General features: G+C 38.5%; 4 protein-coding genes across 4 annotated transcripts; 2 read left to right on the forward strand and 2 right to left on the reverse strand.

Moving 5' to 3' along the window:
* Positions 1-1,100: 1,100 nt before the first annotated feature.
* LOC116180339 (heparan-alpha-glucosaminide N-acetyltransferase-like) lies at positions 1,101-8,408 on the forward strand. The gene is made up of 8 exons (XM_031500277.1): positions 1,101-1,540; positions 1,587-1,687; positions 4,898-5,028; positions 5,080-5,288; positions 5,337-5,604; positions 7,386-7,668; positions 7,718-7,842; positions 7,891-8,408. Exons 1-8 carry the CDS (start codon positions 1,299-1,301, stop codon positions 8,251-8,253), a joined length of 1,722 nt encoding a protein of 573 aa, XP_031356137.1. The 5' UTR covers positions 1,101-1,298; the 3' UTR covers positions 8,254-8,408.
* A 2,570-nt stretch (positions 8,409-10,978) lies between these two features.
* On the reverse strand, positions 10,979-12,356 carry LOC116180970 (tRNA-specific adenosine deaminase 1). The gene is made up of 3 exons (XM_031501165.1): positions 11,767-12,356; positions 11,423-11,723; positions 10,979-11,341 (listed from the first exon to the last, which is right to left on the reverse strand). Exons 1-3 carry the CDS (start codon positions 12,329-12,331, stop codon positions 11,062-11,064), a joined length of 1,146 nt encoding a protein of 381 aa, XP_031357025.1. The 5' UTR covers positions 12,332-12,356; the 3' UTR covers positions 10,979-11,061.
* LOC116180971 (glyoxal reductase-like) lies at positions 12,303-15,960 on the reverse strand. The gene is made up of 6 exons (XM_031501166.1): positions 15,851-15,960; positions 15,716-15,796; positions 15,563-15,670; positions 15,236-15,516; positions 12,551-12,718; positions 12,303-12,505 (listed from the first exon to the last, which is right to left on the reverse strand). The coding sequence occupies exons 1-6, from the start codon at positions 15,909-15,911 to the stop codon at positions 12,332-12,334; spliced, it is 873 nt and encodes a 290-aa protein (XP_031357026.1). The 5' UTR covers positions 15,912-15,960; the 3' UTR covers positions 12,303-12,331.
* Positions 15,961-19,951: 3,991 nt separating this feature from the next.
* LOC116180713 (zinc finger protein 37 homolog) lies at positions 19,952-21,001 on the forward strand. The gene has a single exon (XM_031500832.1). It carries the CDS (start codon positions 19,952-19,954, stop codon positions 20,999-21,001), a length of 1,050 nt encoding a protein of 349 aa, XP_031356692.1.
* Positions 21,002-21,038: the final 37 nt, after the last annotated feature.

Here is a 21,038-nt window from a genome sequence, read left to right on the forward strand (position 1 = left end):
ATTAATTTAAATATTTGTGTATTATGCTATCCCATTGTGGGGACCATTTTATAATTTTATCATTTAATAATGACAATAATCATTATCATTATCATTATCATTTAATAATGACAATAAACCAGAATTTATTTTGGTTAAGCTTAAGTTAACTTAGAAATTATGTGGCGCAACGAAGTTACAAAGATCTTTTTACCCAGAACGAACTACCGCCAGATGGAAGATTCTCAAGCTCTCATTTAGTGTTTAACACTTAAGCCAACTACCCAACCTATCCGTTATAAAGAACTAAATTTCCAAATCACCAAACCACTAGACAAATTCTTAACCGTACTTGAAACGGAATTGGTAGGAAAAATGCTAAGGACTAATAAAGTTCTTAGTGAAAGTATTGAGAATAAAACAATAAGAATATCCAGTGATCACAGAACTGCCATTCAGGCACTCGGCCTGTAACCCGAGCCCATTAACGGATTTTATTTAATTAGAATTGTATTTTCGTTATATTGAGCTAGCTGAAGGAATAATTTTACAAGAAACTAACATTTTTTTTTTATAGAATAACAATTTTATTATATAGGCCACTGCAGAATCACCTCTGGGAATAGGATAGTGCTTGAATTTCACCATTTAATAGAGCAATTATCATCTAACAACTCCTTTGAACTCGTGTAGGTCAAAGGGCATACTGAAACGGAAAGCCTACAAACAGAATGGCCTTAAAACAACCCTTTTTTGTGCGCCAGGGCCGGTTCTCGCACTTGCAGTATTTACAATAACTACGCCACTGGAAGTGAGACGCTAATGATATCGAAAGTGGTCGGTTATCTGCTACCTTTAGTCACAGCCAGAGGTCACTTTTGTTCCGTGGTCTACGTCGTGTCCCAACATTTGATTCCCTTTTCCTTTGTTTATTAGGAGTAAGCAACCTGCAACCCCCCAATTTACTCGTACCTCTCGGTGGTTTTAGGGTTGCTTGAATTAGATCCCACAAACACCCTATATAAGTCAGTCAAGTTCTATCTCTTACCTTTGGCAACGTCGCATACATTGTCCATTCCATTGTTTTTGTTTTTATTATCAATAAATATGACATGTGAGTCATTCCCATTTGACTGTGCCTGATTCATTCTGTTGATAAAGTAGCTTGATAGCTCAAAAACCAGTTAGCATTCGGTAGTAATTATTTGCACAATTACTCATTGATAAGTGTACGTAATAAATAACTAATCGCATCGATTATATGGGCGAAAGAGTACGTGCTCGTCGATGTTGCGTCACAACGCTATAAAAGTATTAAAATGCTCTTCGAAAAGCCCCACAAGTGTAACTCGTCGACGGCGGACCTAATTTTCGACGAAGCCTGCCTCGACATCTCGAATCATCTCCAGGAAAGTATTAGAATTTCGGGCCAGTACAATGAATGCGACGGTTGCGAGTTCGAAACGCTGGCCGTCATCGACGGCAAGACGAACACATCGATATTGGTGAACACTCGTTATAGTCTACACGTAAACTACACTTACAACAATGTCACGTGCGAGTAAGTAAAGTGATTGTCGTAAATAAGTTTCGAACGAGGGTTGTAGGCACGACAAGTTATTCTACGAACATTACCGATATGGGTGGAATTTGACTGAAAACTGTTCACGTATTGAAATTAAGGAACAGGCCGATAGCGCTTACTTACGTAAGTATACATTCATTGCTTACATTAAAGACAATTGGCTGTTTCTGCCGTTTAAGAAGTAGTGTTGTGATGTTAATTGGTCAAAACTGACATATTTCTGCCATTTCAGTTTTTATGTTCATGTAACTTAAGGTGGGATTTTGTCATGGCCCCTTTGTCAGGCGAAAACCAATTGTTTCGTTCACATATTTTGCTCAAACCGCCTGCCATTTACGCAGCATTGATTTGAATAAAAGAGGAAGAGAATGCTGATGATATTCGGCAGTCGCTCTGTATACACCATCATATTGTACCAATCTAGGGGCCAAGAAGGGTATTATTGAAGCTCATCCGAGAGCTCACCTAAATGTTGATAAAAAGTTTCAAGGTTTTTTTCAGGTTTAGGGACCAATTTGTATTTGTACTGAATCTCATTAAGGATTGTAGCAGTGTATCATGGCAGAATTTGAGAGTCGTGGTGTCTTGTAAGAAGTTGCACCATCTTGTTCAAACCACAACAAGCGCAAGTCAGGGTCAATATTTTATAAGGGCCTGCCAATTCAAATTTATAAAAGCAAACACCCTAATCAATCAACAAGCGAGTCACACAAAACAATTAACAAATAATTACAGTAATTTCCAAGCAAAATGAAGGATATGTTTACCTATATTAAACGCCCCCACCAAAAGTTATCTACATTCTGCTGGCTCAGCTAAAAACCTCGCTACCTTCCATTTCTCACTTGATAAAAGCCAAACCGTACTCTTACCCGCGACCAATAGCGAGACGTTGTCGTTGAGCAATTCGAATTTTTGGACGATTAACGTTCGATTTGCTTATTTAAAACCTTTTCTCTTGCCTCGCTTTCACCTCTCCTTCCTTAACAAAATACTTCGAAAGGTTTACTATAAACACGTGCTTATCTGGAGACTAATTAACTTAAGCAGCGATAAGGACTCTTATCGCAAACGATCAGAGAAAAACATGAGATAAACTTTTACAAATACAACGCAAATAATTCCAAATGAATCAACTTAATCTTATTCATTTACTTTAAATTCATAATTACTAATTATCAAAACAAAACATCACTTACTCCACGATGCTGGTGGAAAATTGGCACTGCTTTGGGCCGGTTGTTTTCGGAACAACTTGCGACCAACTCGCGCACTAACGATGCGCTTCGGTTCTCCTCTACACAAAAAAAAATAAAAGTTATAATTACAAAAATGAAATTTAATGAAGGTAAGACAAAGGAAAATCGTAATTGACAAGTCAAAATCTGTAGACGGTGACGGTGGCGGTAGTTGGTGGAACATGAGTGCTTTCGGCGTCACCAGAAGTTTACGATTTCTCTTGCCTCTGGACAAGATGCGGTCGGCGATGGTAAAGCAAAAGCTTAACGTACTTACGACAAGCAAAAATGGCAAAAAGATCTCCTTTGAATTAACCGTTTACGTAAATAAAATTCGGCTGTACCATGGCGGAATCGACGGTTTTTCCAGCTCGACGGCGTGACCTTGCGATAACGTTCGAAAATTAAACCTATTTTTAATTAATTACGTCCTTCCCAGACATCATAAAAATACGGGACCGGTATCAAAATTCAAGTTTTTTAAGAGCGCACCTAATACCTACGTAATCTCGACTCATGAGCCTGTTATCTGTTACCCATTCAACTAGTTAACGGTTAATTATACTTATCCCAATAGTCGGAATGAAATCTCCAAATTCGACAGTCCGGCAATGCCCTTTTATCTCCTAACACGTTGATATTTCCGTAAACTCCACGGTTTTAATGTTGGATTTCTTATACCAATAGAAAACTAAACGAACCTAAAGATTGATTATCTCTCTTCTTCCCCGTCAAGAGAGCTTTCGGCGGCTGTAAAAACAATTTAAATATTTCTGCGGGAACGGATGCAAATGGTGGATTAACTGCAGCATTATTTACGGTAGCGGTGGCTGAAATTAAATCAGTGTTTGGACCTGCTTTATAATTCCCATTTGTTTTGACGTGTCTAATTTCTCTTATTAACTGGCCCAGTGCAGTGCCAATCCCCCTCCAGCATCTTGGAGTGAATGATGTCAGGCGGAGATGCTCTAGTCTCGGGGAGGAAGCTCACTCTCCTTCCAAACCCAGATTCCATATTATATTTTGAATAATTCTTCCGAAATCGGTTCATCTTTCAATTGGCAGATAAATGTCAATTGTTTATTATTTTTGTAAACAGTTTCTAATACATTTGATAAGCCAAAGACTGGATTTCAAACCAACTCCATTCCTTTCCCACTTGGGAAAAATATTCCGAAATTTCTTTACATAAAGTATAGGAAATACATTGTTAATTAACCAGACGTTCTCCAGTCCAGAAGGTATCTGAAGGTCCGGGATACGGCAACCTTAGAGCACTGGCCAAACGTGCGGCGAGGCTTCTTTTCCTCTGTGCTTATTGCTCAGTACTTATTAAAGCAAAAGAAACTGATCTCGTTATCGTGAACCAACGACTTGCTCTCGGACTTGCTTTATTTTAATAATTTGTATTTTACATATCAGCACTCGGCTCGCCCAAACTTGCATGAAACTCAAAATTTACTGGGTTCGTAAACACACGGGCCAATTTTTTTTAACAATTGCAAAATCCTTAAACCTAAAATTGAATTTAAAACAACTTGTTTCGGTTGTTACACGTGCGTAATTTCTCCACGTCCTCTTTAGTCGTTGGTTAGATAGTAATTTAACAGTGCGCTTGTTTTTGTCACTTTGGTGGACCTTAACTGGTGGCCGAACCGGATTAAAACGAACTTTACTTACGACAGAACAATCATACATAGATTGCACTACAAATTATGACTGAAAAGGCGAGTAAAATTATGAACGAACCAATTGTCGGTGGCTCCTCCTCAATCCACATTTTATGAACAGGCATATTGCGTTCCCACTTCCACACTTTTTCCGTACAACGTAAACATGTTATCAATTCTCTTATCGAACACATGAACACCTGCAAATTTCATACAATTTAAACAATAAATCTTGCTCGTCCATCTGGGATTCATTACTCTCATTAAAGAGGAAACCATCGGCGGCGTGACCAGTCTCTTTAAAAAAACAGAAAATTGAGCTGTAGGTATTTGAATTTCAGTGTATTCATCTATTAATTGAACAGTCGTCACTCAACATTACTTCTTAAGCCAATCTAGCTTTTGTTAATTCCATGTTGCAATAGCGATCCTTACCGCTTTCATCGTACTGTTCGCTTTCGGCACATTGTGGTACATGGTAAAGTGCGTCTATAAGTGCACGAAGAATAACGACATTTGGAACAAGTACATCTTCCGTTATGCCCGAACGGAAAACGTAAGTGACGCCGAAGACCAGCTTACGGCCGGAGATCTAATCATGTTTTAGGATCAGGGCAGTCCCCTGGACGGCTCATCTTTGGTCATCGAAAGGCCGCCAACCATACGCAAACACCCGCATCGCATCAAATCGCTCGACGTCTTTCGCGGCCTCTGCATCTCGATAATGATCTTCGTCAACTACGGCGGCGGACGGTACTGGTTCTTTCGGCACTCGGTGTGGAACGGACTGACGGTCGCCGACCTGGTCTTTCCATGGTAAGTCGCGTCGATTGCTTATCATCGATCGAGCGAGAGACTTTGCAGGTTCGTGTGGATCATGGGCCTGTCTCTGACGGTTTCGTTGGGTAACAGGTTGAGGAGGGCGGTGCCGCGTCGCCAGCTATTTATGAGCGTCGTTCAGCGATCCCTTCTACTGATCTTTATTGGAATTATTTTGAACTCGAACGATATTCGCACTCAGACCCTCGCTTCGTTGCGGTTTCCGGGTGTGTTACAAAGGCTCGGTCTTACGTACCTTATCGTTGGAGTTATTGAGGTCGCTTTTGCTAAGAGAACGACTACAGTTAATGAGGTAAGGACAATTTTTGCTTACAGTTTGTACGTTTTAAAATGACCACCCTGTATTTTTCCGTATTGTGCTCCATAAAAAGTTAAAAATGACTATAATTATGGATATATTTATACTATAGAACGACACCACAGTTTTTTATCTTTACATTCGCTTACGTCATTAATATGGGAAGTCCCCAATTCAATCCAAGCTCTCATTTTATCAATTCCTCCTTCCGCTATTTAACCACAGACGAAAGTACGCCGACATCTGCCCGAAAAGTACCGCAGTTAACTAAGCGTATTATCTTTAATCTTCTCTACAGAACTGATAAGCGGCAATAAAATTAAAATTGAACCTCGGATACAACATTTTATCTTCTTTTTTGAATCTAGAATTACAACTTAAAAAATTTAAGTAAAAAGATGCCTTTTGGTCCCATTCATAATCCTGCAAACTCCTTCCGTTTGCCCAAACCCCTCTAATCCTCTCTAGAATTTTTTTATTTTTTGAATTTTTATAAATTTGAATTTTTCAGTGCCGTCTGTTTTTTCCGAATGTTTCGATTTTTCGGATTTTTCAATTATTGCAAATTTTTTTAATTTTTCTAAACGTACTTTGCTAGACGTTTTTGCATTTTTTGAAATCATTGCAAATTTTTTTTATTTTTTGAATTTTTCAATGTAGCTGCTGAGTTCTGTTTTTTTTTTAACTTTTTCCGAATGTTGATTTTTCATGTTTTCAATTTTTCAGTACAGTTGCTGGAATATAGATTGTTATTTGTACTTTTGCTAGACGTCTTTTGCATTTTTTTAAATTATTGCTAATTTTTTTGTTTTTTGAATTTTTATAATTTTGAATTTTTCATACAAATAGTTCTAAATGCTTCATTAACAAACGCGAGCACTCAAGATAAATCACAAGCAAAAACAAAACGCTGCTACTTTGGACAACCACGATTAGTAATTATAATTTTCCTATTTATTAGGGAATTCTTAATTATTGGTGCCCTTACTTTAGGTATTATTTATTTACTTGCGCTTTAAAAACGATCTTATATTGCTGTAATGGAGTGCGGTCAATTACACCGCCCGGCAAAATATCTGTCCAGCTATCTCAAAATAAAATAATCTTTAAATTAAGAATGATGCAATTTCTCCTTGTATACAGGCCTCTGGGAAAAAATCACAATATTGACTTAAACTAATAATTTGTGAAACTCATTAGCCCCGATCAACTTTTGAAAATTCTCAAGGATTAACTACACAAATTTTCATTACCCCGCGCGCAGGCGTTCGATAATTAAAAATTTTAAAATTACTTACAGTTTTTCATTTTAAATAATCTGGTCGTAAACAGACGCGCTTAACTGAACACGAACGCTGACTATTACAACTTTTAAATAACTTCAGTTGACTTTCTTGTGTACAGAATTATCTTAATAAAGACCAACTGCGTCTTGAATCAATCAAATCGGGCCGACAGCCCAAATAAATAGCGTAAAGAGACTTACACTCTTTTCCAGCTGCCGTCAATCAGATAATCGTAGCCTCCTGCTTGCCGTATTTAACGAAACACCACTTCCATTATAGAATAAACTTCTTCCTCATGTATTTAGGCAATGTATATAAAGAACACCCCATCAAAAAAGGGCTCTATTGCCAAGTTTATGGTTATTAACGTGAGGATTAATGAACTATTAGAGGACCGCGAAGGCGCAGAATAAATTAGGACCCAGTTACCTCCTTGTGGAACCCCATTTCACATTATCATTTGTAAATAACAAGTAAAATTTTTCCCAGTTTGGACGTCTGGCGTTCCTCGAGGACATTCTCATAGCAATTCCGCAATGGATTGTCATGCTGACCTTCATTCTGATACACACCCTCATAACCTTCTTGGTGGAGGTGCCCGGTTGTGGACGGGGCTACATGGGACCCGGCGGGCTTCACGATCTCGGCCATCACGTGAACTGCACGGGCGGGGCCGCCGGATACATCGACAGGCTGGTGTTCGGCGCGCACATGTACAGCAGACCCACCTGTCGCGTTCTGTACGAGACGACTCTCAATTACGATCCGGAAGGTAACGCTAATTAGTATAGGCAATTCTTATGCGCTCATTCACGTTGTAGGTATCCTCGGAACGCTAACTGCCTGCTTTTTAATGTACTTGGGAGTACAGGCCGGTCACATCTTGCTCACGTACAGTAATGTTAACACACGCATTATTCGATGGAACATTTGGGGATGCGTAATGGTGAGTATCGCCGAAATCGCGAGGCGAGGCTTTACGCTTTTATTGCAGGGCTTAATCGGGGGCGCTTTGTGCGGCTTCTCGAAGAACGGCGGTCTGATTCCTATAAACAAAAATTTGTGGTCGTTGTCTTTCGTCTTGGTCGTCGGCGGTTTGGCATTTCTGATCCAGGCTTATCTTTTCCTGCTGGTGGATATTATGCGCAAGTGGGGCGGACGTCCCTTATTCTATCCCGGCATGAATTCGCTTATCCTATACATCGGGCATGTGCTTTTGAAAGGCACCTTCCCTTTCGCTTGGCTTCCCACGAGTCAAACGCACGGAGCCTATCTCTATATGAATTTGTGGAGTATGGCGCTGTGGGTCGCCATCTCCATATATTTGTATAAGCGTAACACTTTTTTCTCAATCTAGTTTTGTATAAGTGTAATTGGACTGGTAGTTAATTATCTTAGTTATTAACGTTGTAACATGTGATTTATGATAATTTTAAGAAAAAGATGGCGTAATTAATGAGTTTAATTGTGTGTATTGTAATGCATATTTTTTGAATAAATATTTCAGTTAGCGTTCGTAGTTGAAGAGATTTTGCGGGATCGAATTGGATGCCAACACGCAGGTGCATTAGTGAACGCAAATGGCATACCCAAATTACTGGTTTCTCACAAATAATCTTAAATGAAAGGCATGTAGGGTAAAGGATACGTAATTGTGTGTCGCTCATGCAAAAAATCGATGAACAAAATGCCTCGCCCATGAAAAAAACGGTTGCAAGAACATTGTTAGCTGACATTTGAGTCTTGACTTTGAAGTGTAACTGATAATTATATATTTGACTTAACCACAAGCCCGTCAAACGGCTTTCGGAACAACACAATCTTGGATCTATGGTGTCCAGCTTTCGACGCTCGATTAAACCTCTAGTTTGGGACAATCTACTTCATAGTAACCTTGATATCAAGACCAGAGCATTGATCGGATAAGAAAAAAAATACAAAGAATTTGTTTATAAAATGCTATTATTGTAGGTCAGTGTCTGAAAAATTCTGTTCACTTTTATTTGAAACCAGTCTGTAATCGTCTTATGGGTCCCCCAAACCGGCACTGAAAATGTTGACTTACCTACTCTATACTTACAATCGGCAACTATTGAGAAAGCTACGAGCAGAGCCACCTGATTTTCAAGAAGAACTTCTGAATCTCAGTAGCCGGCTGCTTGATGTGTTGGGACGCGAGACCTTTTGTTAACGGATAGATGTATTACGCACACAACCAACCAGGGAAACCTTCTACGGGACAAAACCCCCGCGTGGTCCACACAAAAGCATGAAATAAATCGACTACAGCAAAATGCAAAAGAGAAAAATGCATAATAAAACATCTCAAATTGTACAGGATGGCCAAATAAGAATGCGAGGTACTGTATCTGGGAACCTGCCCATCGTAGAGGCTTGCGGTAAAAAAATTTATTACTAAAACGGCCACGAGAAAAACCTGGAAAATATTTTTAAGTTTCTGAAATGGCCGCTAGGGGGTGTAACTGCAATCTGGAGTCTAAAAAAGTGATTTTTCTGTGAATTCCGCTATATTAACCTAACAAAAAATACCCGGTCTTTGAAGACGACGATAATCTGAACCTTTTTTGTTTGACAATTTTTCCTGTATCTAAAAATGAAGTGGTGAAGGGTATTCAATGGTTTCCGTAAAGAACACCCTTAATTGAAAAGAGTTATTCTTCGTGTTAGTTTCACATATCGCCGCTTGAGGGCTTTTTTCGACATTCCGACAGAAATGGTCTAATTTTCTCAAAAAAATTAAATGCACTGGTTCGATTTTTTTTTCATGAAAAAGTCGCTAAATGATGCCTAAACAAGCTTGCGAAAACCGCATCTCGATATCTTGTTCCTAACCTAAAATTTAGGCCAAAGAAAATTTTATACCCTCAAAATTTTATTTTTTTAAGATAATTTTTTTCGGAATTATTTTTATTATATAATTTGTGGCCCTAAGGTGGATCGATTTAAAAAAGGAAGCTTTTAATGCCGCCGTAAATGCTCGAAATGCTGGCCACCACGATATAAAAATAAATGTATCTTAAGATATCGAGATGCTGTTTTCGCGAACTTGTTTAGGCATCATTTAGCTACTTTTTCATGAAAAAAAATCAAACCAACGCATTTAATTTTTTTGAGAAAATTAACCATTTCTGTCGGAATGTCGAAAAAAGCCCTCAAGCGGTGATTTGTGAAACTAACAAAACTCAAATAGTATAATATTTGTAGCTGAAGAATAGCTCTTTTGAATCCGAGTTTGTTTAAATCGGCTCAGCCGTTTCGAAGATACAGGGTGTTCTTTACGGAAACCTTTGAATACCCCCCACCACTTCATTTTTAGAGATACAGGAAAAATTGTCAAACAAAAATTGTTCAGATTATCGCCGACTTCAAAGACCGGGTATTTTTTTGTTAGGTTAATATAGCGGAATTCACAGAAACATCACTTTTTTAGATTCCAGATTGCAGTTACGCCCCCTAGCGATCATTTCAAAAACTTAAAAATATTTTCCAAGTTTTTCTCGTGGCCGTTTTAGTAATAATTTTTTTTACGCAAGCCTCTACGATGGATAGATTCTCAGATACAGTACCTCGCATTCTTAGTTGGCCACCCTGTACAATAAAAATGAAGTAATCGAATTAAATTCATAAAAACAAAACACACAGACATCATAAATGCAAGTCCAAAACGTGATAATCAATTTAGTACAAAAACCGATTAAACGCATGTACAATCAATCAACTAGTAAAATGATAAATTGCATGTGCATAGAAAGACATCAAACTGGTGTGGCTCTACTCCAGCCTCGCTTACCAGTTAAAGTAGACCATCATACATACACACACGCATATTAAGTGATGGGAATACTATAACCAAAATAGCTACGACATCTAAAACTGGTTGATCTCGAATCTCACCTCTACAGCGGAATTTCCCGAACGAAGGACTAGTTCTCCGTCCCTGGGAATGTGATCCTGCTAACAAAAAACTTTTTTAAATCCGCAGTTTAAACGTTGAATTTTCCCTGCTCCTTTTAATCAGTCTTCTCCGCCAAGAAGTGGTTGTAGTTGTACAAAAACACATCTTTTATAAAACGTCTCTGCTATATACAGTATTATACATTAATAATGCTCTCTTAACATTTTATTTTTATAATAAATAATACAATTAATCTAGCACAAAGTGCTGCAACTTTCCGTCCTTAGAAGTCCAACTTTTGAATTTGTCCACTTTAAGAGCCGCCCATTTACGTTGGTAATCCTTCGCGTCAGCCTTGGCGTCATCGTAAAATACGAAATTCTTACACGAGGGTAGACGCAAGAATTCCGCAGCAGTCAGAAACCGCCTGAACATTTCAATTTTGCAAATCTGCAGCCGCGCACTTCTGGCATGTCGATTTTTCTTCGTGACGCCCTGTTTAAGTCCCTCGATGGCGACTTCGTGCGATCTAAGATTAAACAAAATCAAAGATGGCGTAGACCGAATGACGCATGCCCAGATCTCAAGGTCAAAGTGGGCTGCCACTCACCCAGTCGAGCATTTAAACCAAACGATGCTCGCGGGACACGGCCTTTTCGAGACGTCCTTCGCAAACGAGAAATTGATCGACGACCGGCCAATTACGGCACGTTCCGCGTCTTCGCCGAACCGTCCGTACAGAGCTCTCAGTAAGGACTTCTCGTCGAAAGGTGTGCCGTTCGCAATTGTAAAACTGCTCAGGTAAATTGGATGGACTAAAAGTAACGATAAAAGAGCGCCCTGTATACCCAAGTGGTACCATTTGGCTAGTTTATCACTACATGAAACCGATAAGGTAGGATCACCTCTTCCTAAAATCAGATCAGTTTGCGTTTTTTGGTAGGGGGCACGTACCTGGTTTAGTGCGCACCACTCCCAAAGCATGGTACTCGGCACCTTGCAAATGTGAATCTTGGCCACCACCTGGAATGGACTTGGCCCCGGTTCGATAAATATCGTCCAATCTCGGCTTCTTCGCGTCATGCACGTACTCATCAGCGACGACGGTTCCGAACTCCGTCGCATCCTGTTTCGGGAATATCGCCGCGTCCCCGCACGGAACGTGCGTGGTGAAAAAATGAAACTTAATAAAACTGTTAAGAGAGCACTCTCCCAATTCCAAAGTGAACACATCACTTGTACCGAGATTAATTTGTTCATAAACGTAACACAAAAAAGCTCGCCGACATACGACCTCCGCGTGCGAATCATTTAATACGTCGCCGGTCGCGGACATCTTCGATTTACCGATACACTTAGATCCGGTACCGAGAGAAACCACCTCGAAATTATCGTCGAGCGTGTTTTCCTTAACGATACAGCAAAGTACAGTCCATTCGGTATTTACACTTGGCTTGCCCATTTTCGGGAGACGATTAAAATGTTCAATGGATAACGAGGCGATACGATCGTGCGACATTTAAACAACAGTGGTCGGATTCCAAGCGTAACGTTCTGCTTTTCGACTACTCAAAAGGGCCATATCCTCGTCGGCGATGGCGAAGTTTAAATCGATATTCGAGTCGATACGCTCTTTCGCTCTCGCTTTCGGTATAATCGCGACGTTCTGCTGGAGAGCCCAACACAGAAGAATCTGGAAGGCAGTCTCATAGTAACGCTAACGTAATTACGCACTTACCTGTGCGGGACTTTTGCCTAACTTCAGTGCGATGCTAATGACGGTGGGGTCTTTTAGTAAATTCTTATTGCCGGTTCCGCCGAGTGACGAATACGCTTGCAGTAATATACCCTCTTTGTCACACAGCTGCTTGAGGTCGTATGGATGACAGCTCGGGTGCCATTCGACCTACAACATTCTCTTATAATTCCTCTTTTTCAATAAGCGCAGTCTAAGGCAAAGAATAAGAATGCGTGCGTTGTGTCCCCCAACAAAAATTCGTTCCTTCAGTGATTCCTTCAAAAAATTATCCTTAGCACGCCCTGTACACTATTTCGCCTTTCCCTGTATATACCTATGTGCGGAGCATGAGCCGTCGAAGTTCGAATTAAAGGTACGTTTCCTGACGCGGTGAGGCTATGAGAATTTTCCGCCATTTTAAAAAAATGAACGTCAAAGTGACGGACGAGTCCATATTGAGAAAAACGAAGGTGGGTCCGCGGTCGCAGCGCTATTTTTGCGAAGACACGAGGAACGAACGCGAGAAACTGACGAAATTGTCTTTACGGAGCGTCAATATGAGCTTTACGGTAGGATAAAATAATCCGCGACGCTTTTTAGCGCCAAAAACAGCGATACGCTATGTCGGCGCATCGTGGAGATTTTACGTGAATTTCCCTCTTTAAACGTACAGCGTAAACTACGTTCTACGGAGTTCACTGAAGGCAAATCCTTAATAGAATTAACAATACCTAAAATTACAGGAAAAAAAGTTCGTATTTTAATACGAACTTAACAACTTGATAATATTTACATTTGGAGCCTGTATGTCCTGAGACATCTTTCTATATAGTTGGTAGTGCTGTATGGAGTAGTTCTAATTGGTTATGAGATTATAACCTCACTTTCTTCTGAATGTTTATATTTACTACGAGAGAACTGTAATCTTATTTTTGTGGAGTGTAATGGCTAAATACAGCTTCAAAAGTAGCTAATTACATTTGAAATGGCATACTATCTCCGAATCAAAATTCCACCTGCCGATTTTTGGTACAAAACACAGAATTCATACCAATTCCGAGCAAGCTTAAGGCGAGATCGGCATAAATCAACCGCTCGCCTGAAATTCTGGAGCGTTACACGATTCCGGTCACAAAATACAGAGTTCATACCACTAATTCAACCTCTCGCCCGAATTCCGGGCTCCCGTTACAAAATTCGAAGTGCATACCTTTGGCGAGCAAGCTGAAAGCGAGCTCGGCATAGCTCGAGCTCGCCTGTCTCACAACGACGACGGACCGCATTTTTTACCTAAGCCGTTCGGCATAGCTCGAGCTCCTCCGGAAGGCCCGTCCCTCTCCGTTTACCACGGCCAATCACTTTTTCAATCATACATCCAATTTAATAGAAAAATGTCGATCTTTGGAAAAACGTAGAACTATGCAAAATAGGTATTCACTACCATTATATTTCTCCCGAAATACTTGTTTAAAGGAAAAAATCTTGGAAGTAAAGTACAGGGTGAGTCAACGATTGCGCGGAGTAACTTGTGCCTTGAAGATAAGATTTTTCGATAAGAGTGCTTTTGTATTATGATATGGTTGAATATTCTCCACATTTTAAAAATATTTGGAATTATACAGGGTGCGCCCACAAAGTAGGGCGCCCAAATGGTACATTTTTTTTAAATAGAACCCTCCGCATTTGAATGCATTTTTGAATTCTACGTGTAATTGTACGTCTTTTTTATTATATCGTTAATATCCGAAGAGCTAGTAGTTTTAAAGATAAAATTGGGCATTTGCAAGCGTCACTATATATTGTCAAAATTATTACTTAAATTTTGATTCCTGGTTTTATATCTTTTATCCTGGGTTCAGTAAAAGTCAAATAAATACATCTACTATAAAACATAAAAAAAAATAGCTTACAGGGTGTTTTTTTTCTAGATCCAGTTACAAAACTTCATATTAAAAAATCTCACTTTTTTTAAATGGAACACCCTGTATATTTTTCTGTCATCTTTTAGCTCCTCCAAAAACCTTCAACTTTTGATAATAATGTCCTATACCTATCTCTGATAGTTTTCGAAATATCTTGGTTTTCCTGGTTTTTATATTCTAATCTTAAATAAGTCATTTATGTCATTTACATAATAGTGAGGTGGCCATGCAAAAAAAGGCAATTTTTCTCTATTTCGTCCGAAAATCATATCGATTAATTTATTTTTCAAACAATTTCAAACAAACCACCGAGACCGTTCCAAATCCGCCGACCTTGCCCAGAAGCAAGGTTTTATTCTTCTGGTGGCGCTCGAGTCCGTTCGTTCCGCCGACATCACATCCAGGTTGCCGCCGAATGCCGCTACTTTCGCCCGCTGGTATGATTTTATTACGATCATTTGTAAATTTATTTTTCTTTTGATATAATTTTTTAAATTTTGATTCCGCTAACTACAAGTTAGTCGCAATTCGCGTCAAAAAGTCCACAGATTTAATGCTACTTACCTTTATGACGTGATGTTATTTTAATTACAGATATGCGACACAATTTTATTTTCTTCTCGGGAAAAAATTGACAAGTTTAGCGTAACTTAAAATAAAATTGGTCCATGGAAAAGAGGAACAATTGGGAATCCCGTTATTGCAATTTCAAAATTTGTTCTCGCCTGGTTAGGAAGTCTGGGGCAAAATTTCAATACCTCACCTGATTAACAGACGGTTTAACTCCACCACAATCGGCCAAAAGCTCCGTCAAATGATTCACCATATAATTCGAGACGCCAATATTTCGTACGAGACCTTCCTCTTTGGCCCTGACTAGCGATCGCCAGCTAGCAGCGCGTCGCTTGGCATTAACGTCACTATCGGTCGGCACGCCGGAAACACCCGGCCAATGCACCAAGTACAAATCCAGGTAGCCGCACTGTAAGTTCTCGATCGATTTAGCGACTGCGTCACGTGCCCCGTCTCCCTGGTCGCCGGGTGCTACCAACAAATATGAGGAGAGCCGACACAAAATGGTACGACTTACAAAGTTTAGAGGTAATGAAAATGTCTTCTCGTTTCAAATTGTGTATCGGTAGCAAATCTTTGAGTGCCAGTCCGATATCGTGCTCGTTACCGTAGACCGCCGCCGTATCTACAACTTAATCTTTAACGCGTTAATAGCCGGAAGATTACGTACCTATAGACCTGTAACCTGCGGATAAGGCCCAGCTTAAAACATCCTTGATTAATTGCTGTCCGCGAATTTGAAATGTGCCAACTGGAAAAGTGAGGTTAGAAAATGGCGAATACTTTTAAATTATCTCAAAAGTACATCCTATAAGCGGCATTAAATCCCCAGAGACTAATCGAAAGCTTTTCTGTTTGTAGTTCATCACTGAAGCACAATTTTTCAAAATACTTGACCGAGCAGAACGGGTAGCTTCGACCATAGGCGGGGAGTGCGTGCGGTACGGGGGTATTTAAAGAGTTCGAAAACTTAAAGTCACTAGTGACTTTACGAAAACTGACCGTTACCAGTTTGTGTTAAACCATAAACCACAACTTAAAGATTGTGCAAAAAAATAGACTAGCTTGTTTATGTTTGTGTTTTTAATATGCCACAAGGCCGTAGAGGTAAGTGGACCACAAACCACATAGAAAAAGAAGAGATGTTATAGAATCTCTGCATGTATGAAAAGTATTTTGAAAAATTATGCTTCAGTTCAGTATCATTAGTTGGATAAGCTCAGGTTTCGTTGGTTAGCAACGCGCAATACGCCTTTGTATCTATTGGCTATTTCTTATGATTTTTGATAGTGAACTAATGAGAATGATTGTATAAAGCCACCATAATACATTAATGAGGAAAAAAATTAGACTGCAGGCACTTTTTAACAAGCGCCCAATGTTTAACTAGAGATATTCAATTCAAGTGACTGTAGAAACCATTGCTTAGCGATTTAATTCTTCAGCTCATGTTGGAAGGGCGCTATTGTGGCCGCTTCATCCGTCCGTCCGTCTGTCCGTCCGAGGCCTTAACTACGCCTACAGTTTTTTAGAAATTTAAAAAAAGATTATTCTAGTAAAGATAAGCATATCGCATATTGTCAAAATCAGATGTGCGCATGTGCAGACTGCGCAATGTGAACTTTCTTATTTAGACACAAAATATAAATTTCAAGATGAACCTTTAAACTTTTCCATTCAAATGTTTTAACTGCCTCGGCATAAAAAATCTTGTGTATCGTACGTTCATAAAAAGGGTGGTGAGTACTCGTAATTGCAAGGTTACTCATACTCATTTTCTGGACTTTTAATACAAATAACTATCCGAAAGCTCTTGTCATTTAGAAGACGAGGTCCAATTAATATTTTAGGATTTCAGTCCCCCTAAGTAATTAGCAAATTCTTGTTTCCTATGGTAATTTAAAACGAGCATTAAAACTGCAAGGTCATGCAGTATTACGCCGATATCAGTTAGATAAGAGACCTTTTGCGAACCTGAGACAATGGGTGTTAGAATTATGAATTTAGAAATTCCATTCCGGCCAATTAAGTAAGTGCAATTAACCGTAGCTAAATAAATGTGTAAGAGATGTACCTGGACGTGCTCTAATTTTTCTATATCTATGTAAGTCTCGATCTTTTTCGATGCCCTGTATAAAAAGTCGCATCGTAAACTTATCTAAAAAGTAGCATCGTCCAGGCCTATTATGCAGCAATATAGCTCAAATGTATAGGTGTTACGGACATCAGGCGAAGATTGTTTGACCTATACGTAATTAATGTAATTGTGGGTACAGTACAAAATAATACCCAAGGCTCCGCCACTGGACATGAGAGGCTATCTGTTTTGCACCTCGACTGTGGTTACAAATTTGTATTGTTTTGTTTTTTTGATAACGTTTTGATTGCTAGATATGGACGGAAATGTTATACCTCTCATTAAAATCGAACCAAAACAAGAAGAAGAAATCCATTCCAAACTTCAAGGAAACATTTTAGTAAGCAATGAAACATTGGTTACAATAAAGGATCAATTTACAATTACTGCACAGTGCTCGAAATCGCTCGATAATGAAAAATTACAACAAACAGATTGTGGATGGAGTATTAAAACTGAAATTTGGAACGATTTTGAATGTGACTTCGGTCAACACACAACAAATAGTAAGCTACAAGTTAAGCAACATCTTTTAAAGCAAAATGTTTTAGAAAGCTTTAAATGTGTTCATTGTGAATATGAAACAAAAAGTAAACGATATATTAAACAACACCTTTTAAATCATACTGCTTCTAAAGATTTTAAATGTGCTAATTGTGATTATGAGACACATAACAAATCCCACTTTAAACGACACGTTTTAACCCATACCGATTCTAAAGAATTTAAATGTGGTAATTGTGATTACCAGACAAATAATAAATACTGCTTTACACGCCACCTTTTAACACATAATGATTCTAAAGTTTTAAAATGTGATGATTGTGATTATGGAACAAATAATAAACAAAATCTTAAGCGACACCTTTTAAATCACGTCAAGTCTAAAGATTTTAAATGTGCTAGTTGTGATTATCAAACAAATGTTAAATACTACTTTAAACGCCACCTTTTAACACATAAAGAGTCTAAAGTTTTGAAATGCACTAATTGTGTTTACCAGACCAATATCAAATACTACTTAAAACAACACCTTTTAAATCATACCGTTTTTAAAGAATTTAAATGTACGGATTGTGATTACGAGACCAATAACAAATACCTATTAAAAAAACACGTTTCAAAACATACCAATTCTAAAGATTTTAAATGTGGTCATTGTGATTATGGAACAAATAATGAACAATATCTTAAACGACATCTCCTAAAACATATCGATTCTAAAGATTTCAAATGTGTTAATTGTGACTACCAAACAAATCTTAAATACTGTTTTAAACGCCACCTTTTAGCACATGCCGATTCTAAAGACTTTAATTGTGCTCATTGTGATTATGGGACTAATTATAAACAACATCTTAAAGGACACATTTTAACACACAAACAATCTAGTAATGTAAATGTGCTAAATTGTGCTAATTGTGATTATCAGACAAATACCAAACACTACTTTTATCAACACCTTTCCAATCATACTGATTCTAAAGATTTTAAATGTGCTAATTGTATTTACGAGACAAATAACAAACGCTGCTTTAAACAACACCTTTTAAAACATAAAGTTTCTAAAGATTTTAAATGTGCTCATTGCGATTATGAGACACATAACAGAGCCTGTCTTAAAAAACACCTTTCAAGACACAAACTGTTTTTACAAAGAACTAACTTACACTAATAACATTTAAAATGTTAACTTTTTAATAGTTATCACTTTCCATAATGTGTGTTAATAATGTATTCCCCTTGAAATGCGGAAGAGGTGCTTTATTTGTAGAATATGCATGTGAGATCTCATCTAACGTAACAAAATAGCAGGTAATATGTTATCTATTTTACCTCTTGCTCCAAGATTTTTTGTCCCCAAGCTGTTACAAGATAATTAGAATTAATAGTAGATTTGTTTAATTGCGAAACTCCTGTAGATTTGAAGTAATTTTTAAAAATAAAGAAATAATCATTTTTTTCATTTATAAATATTGAATTCAATTGAATGTTTTATCCTTAACAAAATCGTATATTTCCTCTCGTTTTCGAGGGTACTTTAAAAATTAATATATAACTGGTTCAAAAATAAATTCCCCAAGGATCCAGGATCTCTTTGAGATGATTTGAAATTAGCGTTCAACATACGTTATTGCCCTTGCCTGATGCTAGAAAGAGATTAGGGTAGTACTTTAAGCGCTACTTTCAAAGGCTTCGTTGGATTTTTCGCGAAAAAATATATTGCCCCTATGGTGCATTCTACCTGGGACACACTCTATATGAGTTGCGATCCACTAATTTCCACACATTTTGTTAACGTCGAATTTTCCCTCCAAGGCCATGCGATTTTCCATGTTTATTATAATTTTTCGGATATTAACCATATAATACAAAAGTCGTACAATCACTTGACTTGTTGAATAAAATATGCATTCAAATACAGGGGGTTCAATTTAAAAAAAATGTACCATTTTAGCGCCCTACTTTGTGAGCGCAACCTGTATAATTGCAAACATTTTTAAAATGTGGAGAATATTCAACATTATTATAGTTATTATCATAATACAAAGCACTCTAATGAAAAATCTTATCTTCAAAGCATTAAGTTACTACGCGCAATCGTTGACTCACCCTGTACATTGAAAGGCCACATACTTGGCAACGCTGTAAAGTGTAGGGGCAGCTGTGGCACTCTAAACCTAAAATAACCTAAAATTATTTTAGCCGCGTCGTTAACCAGTGATTTTCTAGTCTTTTGGGTAGTAATTGTTGTTTGAAACCGCAAAAATGCAAGCAGTTGTTCACATTGACCCAGATGATGGAAGCACAGATGTAGAGACTGATCCACCTCCACCCGGCTCACTGTATGTGGAAGTCGTGAAGGTAGAACCCAAGTGTCAAGTTAAACTAAGCCCAAGTATCGCCCAACAATACTGCATCTGTAGTTTGCCCGTAGTCAAACCTGCTTTAAGTAAGCGTCAACAGGTTCAGGGATCTCGACAGAAGAAACGAGGGTTTAAATGCGAACAATGCAACTACATGAGCCGGTGGAGGTACAACTTGTATTTACATTGTGAAGCGCACCACGACTCTGGAGAATTTAAATGCAAGTATTGCCGTTACATAACCAAGCGTAAGATTAATTTGGCTCCCCACGTGGAAGCGCATCACACTACGACACAATTTCAATGTGCACAATGCGATCATACCACCAAGCATAAGTACGATTTACTCGAGCATCTAAGATCCGTTCACGCTTTGGCTATAGATTCTAATTATTTGAAATGCAAGCAGTGCAACTACTCGACGAAATGGAATCACAGTTTAGTTGCTCACGTCAGGGTGCATCACGCTTCTGCCGAATTTCAATGTGAAAAGTGTGGCCTTGTCCTGAGAAGGAAGCAGGATTTCTTTCAACATACGAAAGTCTGCCACAATTCCACCCAATTTAAATGTGGCCAGTGCAGTTATACGACGCAGTCAAATCACAAACTGATCGTGCACGTGCGGCTGCACAAAACTTCCGCCGGTTTCGTGTGTGAACAGTGCAGTTACAAAACCAACTGGAAGGCCAGCTTGATCAGGCATGTCGATGATTTTCACGGTATGGTCGAGTTTAAATGTGAACATTGCGATTTTATGGCCCAGCATAAACGAGCTATGATTTCTCATTTAAAGTCTCATCAGCCGTGGTCCGACCTTAAGTGTCGGCAGTGCAATTTTGTCACAAAATGGAAGCATAATTTAGTCGTGCATGTGGAGGCGCATCATGCTTCTACGGAGTATAAATGTACAAAATGTGATCGCGCAATTAAAGGAAAGCATCATGTTATGTAAATGCATGTGGTTTATTTGCGTATCAATTATGTTTGTA

This window comes from Photinus pyralis, unplaced genomic scaffold (genome assembly GCF_008802855.1).
Source record: "Photinus pyralis isolate 1611_PpyrPB1 unplaced genomic scaffold, Ppyr1.3 Ppyr1.4_LG9, whole genome shotgun sequence".
NCBI lineage: Eukaryota > Metazoa > Arthropoda > Insecta > Coleoptera > Lampyridae > Photinus > Photinus pyralis.